The 19,457-nt window shown below is 40.0% G+C and overlaps 1 protein-coding gene across 1 annotated transcript in view; it reads left to right on the top strand.

Moving 5' to 3' along the window:
* Positions 1-19,457, top strand: part of CCNY (cyclin Y) — a 223,319-nt gene that overhangs the window by 173,620 nt on the left and 30,242 nt on the right. The window contains exons 4-7 of the mRNA XM_044228613.1: positions 4,943-5,043; positions 11,143-11,178; positions 12,310-12,367; positions 12,454-12,573. Coding sequence (XP_044084548.1) covers positions 4,943-5,043; positions 11,143-11,178; positions 12,310-12,367; positions 12,454-12,573 — 315 coding nt within the window. The remainder of the gene's footprint in view (positions 1-4,942; positions 5,044-11,142; positions 11,179-12,309; positions 12,368-12,453; positions 12,574-19,457) is intronic.

Here is a 19,457-nt window from a genome sequence, read left to right as displayed (position 1 = left end):
CTGAGCGTGTCATTATTATTTCTCTGTCCAATGGCAAGAGCCCTTGGCTGTTCACCAAGCTTGTTTGCCTGCTTGCCAGCTTCTTAATACATGGTACTCTCCTTTCTGCTGTTGGTAGGAAAGCATGGACTTTGGAGTCAGGCAGATGTGTTCACAAATGTGAATTCTGGTGTCTTACATTTGACCTTGGAAACATTACTTAATTTCTCTGACCTCCTTTGACTTACCTATAAAATGAGAATCCTGCCTGCCTTGCTAGGGGTTTGTGAGCTGTAAATGAACACATGTAAAGTATCCAGAATACTACTGGCTTTTATTTAATGGCTATTAAATAAAAGTTGTTGTTGTTATTGTCATCATGTCACCATTTAATTATATCTAAGTGTAGTGTATGTGGAAGGAAGAAGTGAGTGGTGACCTGGGGACATGAAGAGACAACAAATGTCCCCTCCCTGCAATGGAGAATCTCCGAATCACTTAAGCAAGGAGGGGACATGATCTGATTTGCTTTGTAGAAAGATCACAGTAACATCAGAGGAAGACTGGTTTGGAGAGGAATGAGCCTAGAGACAGGATGGCTTCTATGGTAATGTGGGTGAGAAGTGATAGAGGCCATTCATATATACCAGTTAGTGGCTGGAGGGATGTAGAGGAAAATGCTTTTGAAATGTATTTAGGAGGTGGAATCAATGCAAGGAGACCAAAGGAAAGATAAAATATTTAAGAATATTTGTGGATTTCTGGTTTTAAGTCATTATAATTGAATGGAAAAAGAGATTCGTTTGTCATTTGAGGTGTCTATGAGGAACATTTAGGTGGAGAGCTCAGAAGAGAGGTTGGGCCAAAGAAGAGAGATTTGGGACTCAAAGGAGAGCAGAAGGAAGTTGAACTAATGGGGCTACAGGAGGAAGAAAAGACTATCACTTTCCAGGGAGTTGAGAGAATTGGAGTCCACAAAAAGGGACTAGGTAGCCAGAAAGATAGAAGGACACTAGGAGAGAGCTTAAGCTGGAAAGCCCTCATTGCAATAGTAGCTGGGGGGTCTTTGTGAATGGGTGTTGCATGTGGAGTGTGGGCCAACTTCTAGAAAAATTGAAGAGGTGGAGTTATTTACTAGCCCTGGCCTGGAGAATGGTAGGTCTTCAACTGGGGGTGAGGAGGGCAGTGCGTGTAGGTGTTTGGCAGGGAGGAAGAAGGAATAAAGTGAGCGGATACTGCCTCATGGCTTCTCAGTTCTTTGCAGTGCATGCTGCCTGCGGGAGCTCAGAGTGAGGCGCTGACAGAGGACCTGGAAAGGTGGGGGGTTGGGATAGTTGGGGTCCAGTGGTAGTCTTGTCCCTCTACCCCATTTTTCTTTGTCCTTGGATTTTGTGTGCCTGTGTGCATATGTGAGTGTATATTTAATTGGAATCACAGAAAGGGATGATCTCATTATTTGGGACACGTGATAACTCTTCAATATAATCTTCTTAAATACATGGTCCAACAATTGTGTGTTAGTGGGTCTGGCTGTAAATAATAGGTTATTTTATACTGTGGACGTTATGTTAATAGGTGGACTAGATGATCTTCACTCCAGTTCTAAGGTTTTATGCCATGTATTTATTACTTTGTAAAATATACACTATTACAAAGATAAAAATTTTTATTTTCTTAAAATATCTTGAACAATAGTTTAGAGTATTTATTTCCTTGCAGTCCGTAATTGGTCTTTTCACTAATTGGACTGTTCTCTGCTCCCCCTCCACGCAGTTTATGCTTTTACAGTATCTACTGTAATGTCACTGTAATAAGACTGGCCTTCTTGGTACCATCTGTCTGAGCCAGCCAACGAAACTGTTGTGCCCTTCCTTTTCCATTAAAACATTATCTTGGGTATTTTTGTTCTGTGTATTTCTAGTATGTTACAGACATTAGCACAAAAAAGCATTCCCATCACTTTTCTGGACATATTTAATGTTCTTATTTAACAGGGACTGATGTAATGCTTCTCACGCACTGGCCGTGTTCTGAGCGCATTATAAATACGACCTCATTTCCTCCTCATTATGCGCCTGGGAGGTAGGGTCTGCGTCTTCATCTCCGTCTCATAGACAGGGAAGTGGAAGTGCAGAGAGGGAGGCTGAGTGACACGCCAGCTCACGGCGTGAGTTCTGGCTGAGTCTGATTCACCTGTCTTCTTGACAGCTCTTCCCCAGGGCATCGTATGGCTGTGTAACTTATGAGCAAAGACTGGAGCCTAATTGGAAGATTTCATATGTCCAAACATACACATGTCCAAGCATATGGACTTTTCAGAATCATGGGATGACTAAATTAATGTGGTATTATGTTAGATAATACTGAAACCGAGAACCATATATCTGGTGCACCATGCGCTCATTCAAAATACTGAACACACGAGAACACACGTTTCGGTGAAGTACATGTGTCTGTTGCTTCAGAGGCATCGCCGACATTTCCCGCTGTCTGTGTTGCCGGACACACACTGGTGCCGCGCATCGGCATGTTCTGGTGCCTGGGCTGGCTCGGCCTTCCTGCTGCTACACAGAACAGTTCAAAACAGAACCCAGAACAGGAGAGCAACCCCAGAGTCCAGAGCTTTTCTGCTGCAGGATTCGTTGATTTTTTTTAGTGACATGGATTTATTTGAGCTTTTTTTATTTGAGCTTTTTAGTGACACGGGTTTCGGATCCAGAGAAGTACACGTTCTCTGAATCTTGTGGTCTGACATTCAACAAGTGACTTCACACCCAAATGGTATTTCAGAGTGATGAGGCATCCTGCAACTGCAAATCTCTTTGTAACTCAATACTGAGGCTTTGTCTTCAAGTTAGACATTGTTACAAGTTTGAGAGCTTAGTTGGTGTTTCCCTGGCAAACTGTAGGGTCCTGCACACCAGCCCTGAGTGCCAGGAGGCTGCCGCGCTCTGTGGGACTCCTGTCCAGTGAACCCTCTGACCCTTAGGGACTGTGTGTGCCAGGGATGTGCCTGCCCACAGGCTCACAGAAGGAGTTTCTAGATTGAAGGGGGGTAGATTATATTCACCTGCGTGCGTCTCTCATCTCCTCTCCTTGACACCCGTGCTCAAGTTTTCTTAGAGTAACTACTTACTCTTTGCAGTTCCCATCACGTTTTAATCATGAAGGAATAGTTGAAACCACACCAAACAGAAGTGAATTCTCATTGTACTTCTGCTTCATTGTTGGGGTTGTATCTCAAGTTATCCTGTGTCTCTAAAAATTCATTAACATATCAGTTGATTACAGAATTTTTGTGTTAAATGGAATACCTGTTGAGATTTTGTTTTGTAGTAGATTTTGCACTGGTGGGGAAAAATTTCCTAAGACCTTTAAAAGCTTGCTGCCTGTATTAATAACTGTCTTATGTTCTGAGTTTTTGATGTGTTTTATGTGACTTAAATATGATTGCTATAAGAGGTTAAGAAGAGAAAAAAATTATTTATAGTGCCTTTGGATTACTGTAATGAGAATGTTGTAATTTGATAGATGTGAAAATGCCATCATAAAATTGACATTCAAACTGTAACTTCAACTTTGCGAGTTTTCTTTGTGCCCTTTTCTTACCCAGGCACAAAAGGGTGTAAGCTTAAGAAGGAAAGCCTGAGAACTGAATTTCCTTCCCGACTTTGGTTATTTCCTTCTGACCCACATGCTATTTATAAACCAGTGCTAGGGAAGGCTATAATGTTTCAGTAGTGCAGTGCCCTCTAGCTGTGATCTGAGGAACTGGATACTTGAAATAGTGACTTGCCTGCCATTTATTTAGTTTTGAGGGGAGTTCTGTTTATAAATTGGTTTTACATTTCTCAGGCTATTGCATATTTTCATAATTTTATTACAGAGGAAACTTTATTAAAAATGAAGTAAATTTTCATTTGGTCTGTGATTAGCTTTGAGGCTTCCTTTACATTTGTAAAGTGTGGACACGGGAATTTGTTGCGGGTGGGCACTCGAGGCAGGCAGTTTTATTAGCACTAAAGGGATTATTTGCATCAGTTGCTGAAAATGCCTCTTACGCTGTCAACATAGCACCAGGCAAATGGAAACTTGTTTGGGTGATTCGATTTTTTTTCCCCCTAACTTGCTTTTGAATAAGAACTATCTAGAGTAATGTCTACTAATCACATCGCCCACATATTGGCAAAAATCTACTCAGTATTCAATTAGAATATCGTCAGTGTATAATTTAAATTCTTTTTCTTTACCAGTACGTTTCAGAAGTAGTTCTCAGTGCTGAGGTGCTTCAGAGAGCTCAAAGTTTATACATTTGTGAAAGAACCAGTCATAAGTTGGAACAGACACTACCCGAAGGCCATCCATTGGTTGTATTTTCAGAAGTGTCCAATAATCTTCCTCTTTAAAATATGTTTCACCCCTAACAAGCAATACTTTTTTCTTTATAACTTCACCTCCTGAAGTCAAGCTGATAAACCAGGAGATCTAAATGTACATTGGTTGCATTTTCCATGACCTCCAAATCAGCCGCACCCAGGAATAAAGAAAATAGGCACAGTTGTCTCTTGCCTTGATCTCGATGCATAAAACCAGGATGCTGCCTTGATTAGGCACTTTCACTGATGTAATGAGCAGTGTACTGATTGTTTCACACGGGCCTCAGGGTAGGTGATTTTTGTGGATTTTGCAACACACTCATCGGTGCTTGCTTGTAAGAGAGTACTGTTCTCCTAGTGAAGGAGGTTTGGGACTAGCAATGGTGGTGGTGACTTTTACATGTAGAAGAACAAGGGATTTCACTGTACAAAGAAAGTGTTTTTGTACTGTTCTTGATGGTGGTATTAATATTTCTTGCTAAAACATTTTCCTTCTGTGGTCTGATATCAAGTTTAAGGGGATGATGTTTCTTGGAAGAATTGTGAGTCCCATTTAATTGTCCTGTCTTGTTGCCATTGTTTTCTAGCATCCTCCAGGACAAATAGCGAGGAAATACAGCTCCTGCTCCACTATTTTCCTAGATGATAGCACAGTCAGTCAACCAAACCTCAAGTATACAATTAAATGGTGGGTATATACATTTTTGCTTGACTGAATGCTTTTTTCTGTTCCTTAACCTGACAGCTAACTGGTTGGTTGTGGGGTCTGGAAGTGGTAAGACTGAGCTGGAGGACAGGCCTTTGACCATTAAGGATATCTGTTTAAAAAGTGATTTTGGTAGTTAAAATGTGGGGTGTTCAAAATATTTGTGTACATTACCATTTACATAAAAGACCAGATTTAAAAACTATTTTAAATGTAGATGAGAACATGTATTTGATTTCTACCTCCCCACTTTTTATTAAAGCCATCCTGGAATAACTCTACTAACATTTTACCTTTGAAATAAAGAGGGGATTTTGTGGTCCCATTTAAGACTCATGGCTACAGTAGAAAGCAGGCCTGACAGTGAAAGTGTATTTGCCCAGAGTTGAGAAATCTGAGTCCTGATCTTGGCTCTTTAGCAACAGGGAGGGTTTCGGTAAGACCCTTCTCTTTGAAACCTTGTTTTAAAGAGGGGTTTAAGGGGAAAGGGGAAAAATCCCTTTCGGGCTTCCGTTTCCTTATTTTAAAATGGAAGGTAAGAGGGAAGGAACACTTTTTTCTTGTAATGTTCCCCCATTAGCATTGTGATAATAATGGCCTTTGACAGAGATCCCAGAAAACCTGATGTGCTGGGGGTCTGTGGTCATCATTTCAACTGCAGAAAACCTGGGGTATTTTATTTCTATATGTGTTTAAGAAATTACACATTTAACAACAGGCCAAGTTAGTGTATGATGTAAGTGTTTAAATTTCTAAATAAGAAGTATTCTTTCATTTCAGTGGGCCATGTTTTCAGGCTTAGAAGCCCTATTCTGAGTGTGGCCATATGTAACAATAAATCACAACCTCAGTCAGGCAGCAGGGACTGTGTCAGTCTTCTGCGGACAGCAGCCACTCCAGGTGCTGGAGTTGGGGCCACTTGGAGGGAGGCTGCCTTCTGTCCTCAAGGGTTGCATGTTTTCTAAGATCTAAATAGAAATGCAGCTTCTTCCCTTATTACCTTGGCATTTAAGGGCGTGATAAATGGTGAGTGGGCATAAACCCAAACAGTCCATGTTTGTGGCTGGGAAGTGGTTTGCAGGTCATAGCCTTTGGGGCACGGTTTACTGCCAGGAAATAGGAAGTGCAGTACTTCTTGGGAGTATTTTCTAGAGTAAATCATTAGTGATTGTGGAGAGGAGCGGAAAGCCCTGAGGATCTATGTACCATGTATCTGTTGGCATCCACACAAGTTCCAGAGAGCCTGGAATGAAAGCTGCTAATCTCTCTAATTCTGGGATCCTCTTCAACGGGAGGGGAGGCCAGGTGGAGCAGAGGGCGCCTTCACTTTCAGGGCCAGTGGGAGCTCTTGGGATTTACCCATGGATCCGACTCAGTTGTTCAGTACTTCCCCCTGGATAACTGAAATTGACTACTGGTTGTGACATAGACACTTAGGAGCCTGGTGGGAAAACTGGTTAACACTTGGATATGTCAGTGTCACCTAAGTTATAAATGTGCTGCTGTGCAAATCAGTGGTTCAAAGCCCTGGCTACACCTTGGAGTCCTCTAGTAGATTCTAGTAGTCAGCCAAGTTTGAGAACTCCTGATGTAAGTGGACAGTTGCTCTCCCCTCCCCCACCAAAGTTCACTTGAAACTTTTAAATTATAGGTTAATATGTGGAGAAAGAAGAGCTAAAAGCTGGCCCAGTTAAAGAGTAGACTGTTGAAACAAAACATTTAGTGTAGATACTGTGACTTCCCTGATCCAGAAGACATGTTCTTTGCACCACCTGAAATCCCTTCAGTCAGTAGTTCATTTATTTGTATTTTGGACCTGGGACTAGCGTGGACCCTAACTGAGGTAGTACCATCAAAATCCTTCCCTGTAAATGCCTGCATCCCACTTGGCTGTGTTGTAGTCAAGGAGCAGAAGAGTAGAAGACGTGGGTGTTAACAGGCCTGGCTGAACGTTAGCCAGGTCTTTGATGGTGTAAGGGGAGAGGGATACTTGGAAGGAGTCGTGTCAAAAAGCGGGGTAGAAAGAAGCTAAACCTGAATGCCTTCTATTCTGGAACTCTGCCTGGAACTTAACCCGACACCTAACAAAAAGAAACTCCTGTTTTCCTTTTTATGCTTTCCCTAAATCTAAGCTCTTTTCTTGGTCCCCTTTCCTGGGACATTAAAAATACCAAAACCATTAAAGCTCTTGAGCTTCATTATGGACATGGTGAGCATCTGTGGGCTGAACTTACTTCCTGAAAACGAAGTATGACCTTGTTTCTTTGAGAAAATCCTCTGACTTCTAACCATCAATTTCTAACTTAATTTTTTAAAAGAAAACCCTTCTGTAAAATGTGAGCTGCCAAAGGAACAAACATATTTTCAAATTCTAGTTGAGGAATGCATGGGGGTCAAGTGCTGTTCTAACAGTGAACGAAAAGTTTTAAATGTAACAAGTTTGGGTATTCTGTGCTTATTCTTCTCAGAGGCATAATTTCTTTTTTGAGAACTTGAGTTTCCCATCTTTCCCCTAAATGCCAACAGCTGTGTGGTATGAATTTAGCATTTGCTAACCAACCCCCATGCCTCTGCAGCCGACCTCCATCTTCCCTTCCAAAATCCTATAACAGGCATAGGAATGACGATGAGTGAAAAGGGTCTAGGGCCAGTGGAGACCCGTGCACAATAGTGGCCAAGTCACCCATGGTCCTTGGCCTCTGAGGGTTGGAGAGCAGCTGCTTGCCCGCATGCCTGCACCCCCTGCACCTCCTCTTTGCTGCTGGAACCCAACATCTCTTGGTCTTCAGAGGTTTCAGGATTGTCATGCACTTTGCTGATTTAGCTCTAGGTCAGAGGATAAGTACAAGGCCAACAGCCACAAATCTGTTTTGTTTTCTTCATCAGGAAAATAGCATTTCTTTATTCCCAACCGTGTGGCAAACACAGTTGAGCAAACCCTTTGGTCCAAATATACCTCTCGTTTGACCCCAGCCCATCTTTGGTGAGATCTCACCATTTTCTGAGGATGTAGCAGAACTGACCAGGCCTCCGAAGCCCAAAGTGTGGGATTGATTTTCAGCTGACTGCCCCGTGCTTCCCACAATTACTCCTTTCATGATGACCAACTAAACTGGCCCATGGAGCTGTGCTGTATGTGAATTCTGAGCTTGGTTTTCCTACTTTTGGGGATATTATCTTGAGTGGAAACTGTCCTACATTGTGGCTCTCTTTTTCCTGAAGATCTAAGGCCATGATGACATCCAGTTTTGCTTTTGGCTTAGGAGATTCAGAAGATAGTGACCTTGGGGCCCTGAAGATTTCACTCAATTTGCAGAAGCAACAACACCCCTTGAGTTGGAATTATGCTAGGATAACAACTATAATGATAATGAATTTTGTTTTAGAATTTTGTTTGAAATAACACTTTTATATATTTCATTTGGTTATAATAATAGCTCTGTAATATATGTTGAATTGTCCTAATTTTGTAGGTAAGGAAATGTAGGCTCTGGGAGGTAAATGAACTCTAATAAATGAAGCAGCCAGGTTTTAAACCCAGTTCGTTCTCCCGATCCAGAAATACTTTTCCTGTGTCATGCTCCATTATAGAGGAGGCAAGAACCATTTTCTTCCTCAATCCATGGAAGTGATTAAACTAGTCACTAACCACATCCAGTCATATGAAACATCCGTTTAAATCTGACATTAGATTAGAAAACAGTTATCATCACAGCATGACTATTAAATGAATTAAACAGCAATTTCTTCCCTTTTCCCAGAGGCAACATGGTAGTACGAAAGGGCCCCAAACCACTGTACCAGTCAGAAATCCTGGTGTCCAGTGTCTGAACCTGAATTTTTCTCACTTATGAAATAGAGTTGATAACATCTACTGTTTTTCACTACAGGGCTATTAACGTATGCTTGAAAACTGTATAATTTTTATTTTTTAATTCTGAAGCCCTTTCACCCCAGTTATAATTCCTTTGTCAGCTTGGACACTCTTAAAGATGTTAGGAGAAAGAGAATATATTGCCATTTGCTCAAGAGGACTTTTAACACTTAGCTGAAATCCTATGAATGAATATGCCCAGAGAGAGAGAGTGCCTTGGAAGATGAGAGGTTTCTTGTCATTGTCATAGGAAGTCATAGGGAGCCTTTGAGCTGTTTGGAGTCCAACACTGAGTAAGCGGATATGTTTCGGATTGAACCCTCCACCTGCATCCTGTGCTCTGGATGGCGGTTTCTGTGCTCTGAGTACCCAGAGCACAGTCTGATGCAGCCAGTTAGTGAAATTCTTAGAAGCCTGAGCATAAATTCTGTTTTCCTCAGTAAGTTTTGAAGTAAAACAAAAGTAGTGGAATGATTTAGACAACTTACAGAAGAGGAAATTAAAAAAATATATAGGCCAGTTAACATGAGTAACCCTGCTAACTTAATAGGTGGTATAGGAACTCACATTGAAAACAAGCGCACTTCTTTACCTCTCCGGTTAGAGAACCGTTTTTCAGAATAGTCAAGGTAAGTGTCAGCAAGGATGAGGTTGCAGCAGACACTCGTGGGGAAGTAAACCAGCATTCTTTTTCTGCAAAAATTGGTGGCAGTGTATATGGGGAGCCTTACAATTATTAATGACTTCAGATTGGATAATTTCAATTATAGAGTGTTTCCTTATGGAAATAATATGGTCCCGGGTTGCACAAGTACTTATCTATGAAGGTGTCAATATGGTGTTAATTATAATTGCAAAATACCAGACACAAGTGTTGAGTAGCAGGGCAGTAGTTATTCAGCAGCTATACAGTGGACTGTAAGCAGCCATTTAAAGTCATGTTTTTAAAGCATATTTTAATGGCAAGAAAAATATTAATGAGGAAAAAATAGTATGCAAACCTGTTTATACATATCATTTATAGATAAGAATAGATATCTTTTTTTCCTTTTAAGGATTTTATTTATTTGACGGAGAGAGAGAGAGCACAAGTAAGCAGACTGGCGGGAAGAGGGAGAAGCAGGCTCTCTGCTGAGCAGGGAACCCCATTTGGGACTTGATCCCAGGACCCTGGGATCATGACCCAAGCTGAACGCAGACACTTTACGGACTATTTACCACCCAGGTGCCCCAAATAGGAATAGATACCTATATATCTCAAGCTAACAGTAGTCATCATTAGGCAGATGGTTTACTTTTTTTTTTAAATATACCTTTTATATTTTCCAAAAGTTCTACAATATGAATATAACACATTTTTAAAATCAGAAAACCATTATTTGGAAAAAAATATTCAGGGGAGGGGAGTATCTTCATTAAATTCACATCTTTTAAAATGTAAAATAGAATTTTAAGGTAGTGTTAAAATAAGAGTTATAGGGATTCCTGGTTGGCTCAGTTGGTTAAGCGTCTGCCTTTGGCTCGGGTCATGATCCCAGGGTCCTGGGATTGAGTTCTACATCGGACTCCCTGCTCAGCAGGGAGCCTGCTTCTCCCTCTGCCTGCTCTGCCTGTTCCGCCTGCAGCTCTCTGTGCTGTTGCCTGTCTCTCTGACAAATAAATAAATAAATAAATATAAAAAAAAATCTGGGGGGAAAAAAAGAGTTACAGTACTACTTCAGTAAGTGAATGAGTAAGTTAGGTGGATTACCAAGAGGTTATTGATTTAAAAGGAAAAAAACCCCAGCAAACCACTGTGGGTGATACTCACATTTTTAGGTAGTTATAAAGAAACTATAGTTTTTCTAAATTAGGAGGTACTAAGTTGGAAATTTCCAATGGTATTTGCTTTTCAGTACCTGATTTTACAAAGTGCCAGCATTTTACAAGTGAAGAAAGCTTAAAATTTCAAGTAGAAAGAGAATTTGTTTCCAAATACCTCTTGAAGTTTTTGTGTTCCTGGAAAAGATTTAATAGTTGGAGGGAATGAGTACAAGATTGACTTCCTTTGGAGAGTGTGATTTCTTGATTAGTGTTCTGAATTAAATGGGACTATTCAGTTGAATTGTTTGACTTTTACTTCAGTTTATATATTTATGGTCAGAAAGATAATCTATAACATTTTGAATATGCTTACAAAACATTGAACCCTGCATTTTATTTTACAGTGTAGCTCTCGCAATATATTACCACATCAAAAACAGGTATGTGGATGATTAATTTTGTGCTAAAAACATTACACATTATCTCCTATATTGTTTCTCCTATTTTTTTCCTCTTATGTTCTAGTTGCTTCAGCCTTTGTATTCTTTACTTATGTTGTCATGGAATTTCTAGAGTTAGTTTAATTTACCAAAACTTCCCAGGTAAGTGCTGAACTGCTAGCAGCTCAGTCAGAGGGAACCAAATGGGTGTTCGTGTTTGAAGCCAGCAGAACACAGCAAACCTTCTTGATAATGCCCAGCTTCCTTTTCACTCTTGAGTTTCTGTATAATTTGCTTAAACAGTCTTTCTTTTATAAACTACTATTTTAAAAATTTACTATGTGCTACTTCAACACGAGAAAAAATGTTTATAGTTTTAAATGAGAAGGAACTTCGGTGTAAATTTAGATGTAAACTATTTTAATGTAGTAGAAACCTTCTCTCTGGTAGAAGTCAGATGACAAAACAGAAGAAGGAGGAGCCGGCACAGTGAGGTGCGGTTGTCTCTGTGGTGCCCAGGTCCAGGCACTGTGCATCCAGTGCAAGTCACCACTTTTGATGGCATTTACTGGCCTTGTAACAACCAGCCATTCTTTTAGAGATGTATGGATTACTGAGTTAAGCTTTTCTACACATTACCTCTTGTTTTTCAGTATAAAATCACTCTTAATGAAGTGTTTAAGTTAAATGTTGTGAAAATTTCAAATTAATTTCCAGGGCGCACTGAATGTTCATTTTTACCCTTGAACTTCTTTCCTTTCAGCTACCATATAGTGATGGTTTAAGCATATCCATTAGCCTTTGTTGAGAAGCAAGATGTTTAAAGAAGTTTGTCACTTGCATAGATTTGGTTCATTTGAAAACTCAGAAAATGAAAATCTAGATTTTTTTTTTTTTTGCTTAGGTTAATTCAGCTAAATATGGTTTATAACCTTCATTTCATAGACTTTAAACAGAAATGATTAAATATTGTACACAAGAGAGATTATTCGTGGATAACCAGTAGCATCTCTGACATCTAGCATTGACTTTAGTTTTTTGAAATATGTTAAATCAAAATGTATTTTTATTTTATCTTGAGTGACATTCTTACAGAAAGTAAACTCCATTTTCTCTTATTTTCCCCACCAGGGACCCAGATGGAAGGATGCTCTTAGATATTTTTGATGAAAACCTTCACCCTCTTTCGGTAATCTCTTCCTTCTGATAGTGTTTAATTATTTCTCTTCTGTTTTTATTGGGTGGCCAGTCATCTGAAAACATTTCCTTCCCCAGAAATCCGAAGTGCCACCAGATTATGATAAACACAACCCAGAGCAGAAGCAGATTTACCGGTTTGTTCGGACACTGTTCAGTGCTGCTCAGCTGACGGCCGAATGTGCCATTGTCACCCTGGTGAGTGCCTTCCCATGACCACAGCCGCTCTCTAGATGACTGGAGTGGGTGCAAACAGGGAGTCTCACCAGGTACCCTCGGGAAACTACATCTTCGCCTTCGAGGTTGTCTCCCCCTCCACCCCGGGAGAGTACAGAATGGATCTCCCAAAAGGGGAGTGTGAAGTCTGTTCCACCGTCCCCACCTAAAATCAGTTGTAAAATCACATTCAAAACCAATGAATGTTGAAACATTAAATGCACATAAGTAAAACCTTGGGCTAAAAGGGAAGTAAGAAGGACCAAAGCCACTTACTCCCTGCTAATGTCCCGGTTTCCTGTTAAACCCTGCAAAGGTTTTAATGACATTAAGAAGATGTGATGAACACATACATCCTCTATGACTCCCATTATAGGAAGAGGTACTATATGTTGCTTCCTTCTTTTTTGTGATTTTTGTGTCAATAATGTGTTTGTAAGATAGAGACAACATGGACATGTACTTTAAGACACACAGAGATAAAAATCTGTAATCTTACTTAGATTCTTAAAACTTTAGGGGCTATTTAGGTCAAATCTCATTTGGGAAATAGATGGACAGTAGAACCCATTCTCGCTGACCTTTTATTTTACATTGCATGCAACTCAGATAAGCAGTTAGCTGTGCCTGTGAGTGAGCCCTCCCAGAGGGAGAGCAGAAAGCCATTCCCTGTTGCTTCTGAGAAGAGATTGTTGTCCACTAGAAAGTTTACAGGCCACCCAAGGACCCTTTGTATCTCTGCTACACTAAGAGCTTTATGCCCTTCAGCTAATTCAACAGTAAACCTGTTTGTTTATTCATTCAGTGGTTTGTCGTTTGTGTGTTCAGGTTTTCTCTCACTAAACTTGCCACCTAATGGGTAAAACAGACATTGAGCAAGTAATCATTGGGTATTTGGAATGATAATAGCTCTTCAGTCCTATGTGAGAAGTGTATTTATGGCTTAGTTGTTCACCCAGTGGATTTCAAACTCTTACAAAAACATGCAGCAGGGAAACAGAGTTGAAATTGTTGTAAAGGGAAATGGTGATAAAGAGAAAAGGAGGGTAAGAAAACCAGATGAAACCACAGATGAGATTCATACTAAACTTTCATGCCATGATGATTTATTTTGAAGCTGCTGTGGATGGAACATGGTGGGGATTTTTTTTTATCTTTAATTCTTAAGAAAATTATGACCTGACTGTGACCTGATTGTTTAGACTTATTAGCATGAAGAGGACAGAGAGCTGAGATTTTAATCCCTGCCACTCCCAGCTTTGGCGGAGATGTTGAGAGAACATCTAAAATGCATTCCATTTCCAAGGGTGACAGGGAGGATTGGTTAATTCGTGTCTTGGGAGTGCTGTAGGAGTGGTGCTTTTTTTTTTTTTTGAGCCCGACGCGGGACTCGATCCCAGGACCCCGAGATCATGACCCGAGCCGAAGGCAGCGGCCCAACCCACTGAGCCACCCAGGCGCCCGAGTGGTGCATTTTTGTCAGTAATTATAACTACTGAAATCTTCACTTGTCCTCTTAGATAAACTGGTGCTTAGCAGGAGATTAGCTTGTATTGAGGTCTTAGTAGTTCCAGCCTAAAGATAAGCAGCTTTGGGGTCCTGTGTGGTGGGTACAGCACTGCAGACTGAACCCCCGGCTGCCGCTGCTGTGCTGCTGCTTGTGAGGCCAAGAGTCAGCCTGCATGCCTGTGGGCAGAAGGCGGATCTGTGCGTGTTCTGAGCTAGACCCTTGTGTGATAATTCTTCTCTTTGCTCTGTCCCTTGGAATTGGAAGCAGCCGTTCAGAGCAGGTCTGTCTACTCAGACTGAACCTCTGCCTTTCTACTGGGCATTCTCTTGGCATCTTGTCATGCTGCCCAGGAGGAGGCTGATGGTTGGAGGAGGCTAGTGGTGCAGGGAGGACAGCAAGTTAGCTGCGGCCCTGTTGCCCACAAGGAGCAAAACTGCATCCTGCCTGTGGTAAGACAGCTTCCAGGACCTTCAAATACTCAGAACCTAGTTACTGCAAAGCAAGTATTTCACAGCTTAATTAACTTTATTCTAAAAGAGTCACAGTAACTTTACATCACCAAATGTATTTTTTTAGCCTAGCAGAATATTGGGAAAGCTCTGCCATTGATATTGACGCATGAGGAAATTAAAGGGGATAGGTAACTGAAATCGCTCTTTGCTGATTTCTGATAAGTTTTCACTTGGGGGCATTGTGTAATATTCCCACCCACAGCTGTGGGGAGCCAGGGTTGGGTGGAAGGCCATGGTGCCCAGCTGCCCCTCTGTAGAGCCAGTCCTTTCCCTCAGGGGTTATTAGAGCTGGATTAAACTTAAAGCTATGAACAGACAGCCATTTCAGTCCCATGTGTGATGCTTGGATAACAAAATACAGCTCCCTGTCAAAGCCAGGGATTTTGACTATAAGGATGAGAAACCCACACAAAGAGGCCAAGGCAGGAGATTTATTGAAAGGTTCAGGAATCCCATATATCTGTGTACTCACCCTCCAGCAGGTTCCTCTATCTGTCCCCTTTCTGGGGCTGCCTCTTCTTGTTTCTGCTCCTCCCTTTGGGTTTGCAATATTGAATTTCAGGTTGGCTTCTGGCTGGTTGGACGTGGCAGGGAAGTAACTGCCCTAACCTTGACTGTCCATCACTTTTTCACTGAAGGCCCAGCACTGGCTAATTCGACCTCTTCTGTTTAGTTCAGATTTTGGAGAGGGGGTGAATTTTGATTGGCTTTATCATTGACTAACCTGGTTCCTTTGGGTCAGATGTTTACCCTTAGAGCAGTCATGACCCAGAGGTGATAGGACAGAGGGGCCCAGGGCTCTGTCCTGAACCATTGTTTTTCTTACTCTGTTCAGAACCTTCAGTGGTTCCTCATCTTCCTCAAGAAAGACACAGAGAAGACCCTTACGTAACCTATAGCAAGGTTAGGCCATCTTTCATTTCAACTCAGCTGCCTCTCTTCATACCAGTACCTGACTTGGGACTTCGGCATGTGACCCTGCTGCCTGGAATCCTCTTTCCCAATAGGCATGTGGCGCCGCCCTGCCTTCCTTCAAGTCTTTGCTCAAAGGGCACATCCTCGAGGCCATCATACTCTGAATTGTAATCTCTCTCCTCCCCCACATTCCTTTCTCATCATTTCCTGCTTTGTTTTTCTTCATAGCACTTGTCACCAATTAACATTTTTTAATGCTTGACTCATTTATCTTATTTTGTTTATACATTCCATGATTAAGAGGTTTTTAAAAAATCTTTTTGTCTTTCTTGTTCACTGCCCAATAAATATTAAATATCAAAGTAAGCGTAGAATAACTGCCTACTCCTGAGGTAATTGAAAGTGGTATTGATGTGTCTTGCATTTTGCCTGAAACATAGGGGGAGCATTCAGGAGCTACTTGTGGTAGTCTTCTCCTATGCTGGGAGTTTTATAACTTTAAACTCTGTTCTGCTATTTTGCTTAAGGTATTAAGGTAAGCTTTCTGAAGGGAGGGTGGCGAAGTCATTGGCCTGGGGACGTTGCTCAGCCAAGTCCCTGGGTGTTGCTTATCAGGTTGGTTCTATCTGGAGGGCCGCAGTGATGGATGATGGGAGAGAGAGAGGAAGTTAGTTAGTAGCTGATAGAGAGGAGTCGGGCATAAAGAAAGGGGGAGTGGAGAAGAAATGAGGATGGCAACAAATGGGACTAACCAGACAGAAGATGTATTACCTTTTTATTAATTTCTTCTTTTTTGTAGCTTTATTGAGATATAGCTTAACTTACCATAAAATCCCCTTAATTAAAGTAAGCACTTCAGTGGTTTTTTGGTATCTTGTGCAACCATCACCACAGCCTAATTTCAGAATATTTTCATCATCCCATACAGAAACTCTTTAGCAGCCATTCCCCATCCCCAGACCCCATTCTAGACACAGATAACCCCACCAATCTATTTTCTTTCTCAAGGGACTTCCCTATTCTAGACATTTCATAGAACAGATTAATACAATATAGCCTTTTGTGACTGGCTTTTCACTTAACGTAATGTTTTTAAACATAATCCATTTTGTAACATGTAGAGTATTTCATTCTTTTTTATTGCTAAATAATCTTCCATTTTGTTTAGTCATTCATCAGTTAATGGACATATGAGATTCTGTTTTTTAGCTATTATTATTATTTTTTAGCTACTGTGAATATTTGTGCACATTTTTTTTTTTTTTGAGTAGGCATATATTTTCATTTCTCTTGCTATATACCTAAGAGTGGAATTGCTGGGTCATATGGTAAGTCTTTAATTTTTTTGAGGAACAGTCTGTTTTTCTGTGTGGTTGTACCATTTTACATTCATTCCACTTGGCAGTTCCGTAATAGGAGGGTTCCAGTTTCTCTACATAATATCCTTGCCAACACTTGTTGTCTTTTTTGATGTTGGCCATTCTAGTAGATATGAAGTGTTGAGCATCTTTCCATGTGTTTATTGGGCGTTTGTTTATCTTCTTTGGAGAAATGTCTATTCAAATGCTTTGCCCATTTTTAAATTGGGTTGTCTTTTTATTATTGAATTGTAAGAGTTCTTTATATGTTCTGCCTTAAAAGTCCCTTGTCAGGTAATGATTCACAAGTATCTTCTCCTATTCTGTGTGTTGTCATTCACTTTCTTAATAGTATCATTTACAATTTAGGTTTTTCATTTTCATAAAGCCCAATCTGTATGTATTTTTTCTTTTGTCTCTGTGTTTTTGGTGTTGTATCTAAGAAACCATTAAATAACACAGGGTGAAGTGATTTATTCTGATGTATTCTTTTAGGAGTTATGTGATTTTAGGTCTTATATTTAGGTATATACATTTAGGTATGATCCATTTTGAACTCATTTTTGTGATGCAGGGATCCAGATTTATTCCTTTGCATGTGGATATCCAGTTGTTGCAGTGCCATTTGTTGAAGAGACTGTCCCTTTCTCATTGAATTGTTTTATAACTCTTGTCATAAAATCAGTTGACCATAAATGGGCAAGTTTATTTCTGGACTTTCAGTTTTATTTCATTGGTCTGTTTGTATTTCCTAATGTCCATACCACACTGTCTTGATTACCATAGCTTTGTAGTCTAAGTTAGAAAGTTTAACTCTCAGGGCACCTGGGTAGCTCAGTCGGTTAAGCTTCCGACTCTTGATTTTGCCTTAGATCTTGAGATTGGGCTCTGTGCTGGGCATGGAGCCTGCTTAAGGTTCTCTCTCCGTCTGCCCCTCCCCTCACTCTCCCACTCTCTCTCAAAAAGAAAAAAGAAAGTATTTCTCTGAATCTTTCGACTGTGTTCTTCTTCAAGATTTTTTAGCTATTCTGTGATCCTTACATTTTCAATTTTAAAATCAGCTTGCTAGTTTCTGCAAAACAAACAAGCAGAAACAAAACCAGCTAGGATTTTGTCAGGGACCACATTGAATATGTAGATCAATTTGGGGACTATTGTAGTTTTAACACCACTAGTAAGTCTTCTAGTCTGAGAACATGGGATGTCTTTCCTTTTAGATTTTCTTCATTTTCTTTAAGCAGTTTTATAGTTTCCAATGCATAAGTCTAGCACTTCTTCATAAAATTTATTCCTGGGTATTCTGTTTCATGTAATAGTAAGTGGAATTGTTTTCTTAATTTTTATTTTCAGATTTATTGCTAATGTATAGGAATATAATTTATATTTGTAGATTCATCTTGTATTCTTCCACATTGCTGAACTCATTTTAGTCCTAATAGTATTTTACTAGATTCCTTAGAATTTTTGATATGGAAGGTCATGTCATCAGCAAATAGATATAGTTTCAATTCTTCCTTTCTAAGCTGAATAGTTTTTCCTGTTTTTTTCTGGCATATTTGGCTTAGCTAGACCTCTAGCACAGTGTTGAATAGAAGTGGTGAGAGTACGCATCCTTGTCTTGTTCAAAATCTTATAGGGAAAGCTTTCCGTCCTTTTCTGTTGGGTAAGTTAGCTGTGGGTTTTTCATAGATGCCTTCTGTCAAGTTGAGGAAGTTCCCTTGTGTTCCTAATTTGTGGAGTTTTGTTTTGTTTTTCTTAAAAGAGTATTAGATTCTGTCAGATGCTTTTCCTGCATGTATTGAGATTGATCATTGGTTTTTCCGTTACTTTATTGATATGTTAAAACCAACCTTGCATTCCTTGGATAAATTACCCACTTTGTTGTGGTATATAATTATTTTTATGTGTTGCTGGATTTGGTTTGCTAGTTTTTGTTGAGAATTGTTGCATTTATATTTGTAGGGGATATGGCCCTTTGAGTGTATTGTGATCTCTTCGGTTTTGGAATCAGCATAATGCTGACCTCATGATTAGGAAGCATTCCTTCCCTTGCTGTTTTTCTTTTTCTTTCTTTCTTTTTTTAATTTTAATTTTCATTTTTTGTTGTGTTATGTTAGTCATCATACCATACATCATTAGTTTTTGATGTAGTGTTCCAAGATTCATTGTTTACATATAACACCCAGTGCCGCGGTGCTCCATGCAATATGTGCCCTCCTTACTGCACACCACTGGGCCTTTCTGTTTTTCTGAAGAGTTTGAGGATTGGTGTTAATTCTTATTTTAAATGTTCGGTAGAATTCACTACCAAAGCCGTTTTGGTCAGTATTTTTCTTTGTTGGAAGTTTTTATATTATAAATTCAGTCTCTTTCCTTATTATAAGTCTATTCCAATTCTCTATTTCTTCTTCAGTTAGTTTGTGTCATTTAGGAATTTGTCCATTTCATCTAAATTATCCAGTTGGTTGGATGATAGTTGTTTATAGTATTCCCTTATAATTTTTATTTCTGTTAAGTCTATTGTAATGTCTCCTTCTCTTCCTGCTTTTACTAATTTTAGTCTTCTTTCTT

Source organism: Neovison vison, chromosome 12, assembly GCF_020171115.1.
Source record: "Neovison vison isolate M4711 chromosome 12, ASM_NN_V1, whole genome shotgun sequence".
Taxonomy (NCBI): domain Eukaryota; kingdom Metazoa; phylum Chordata; class Mammalia; order Carnivora; family Mustelidae; genus Neogale; species Neogale vison.
Note: the sequence above shows the minus strand (reverse complement) of the source record. Positions and strands in the feature narration are given on the sequence as shown.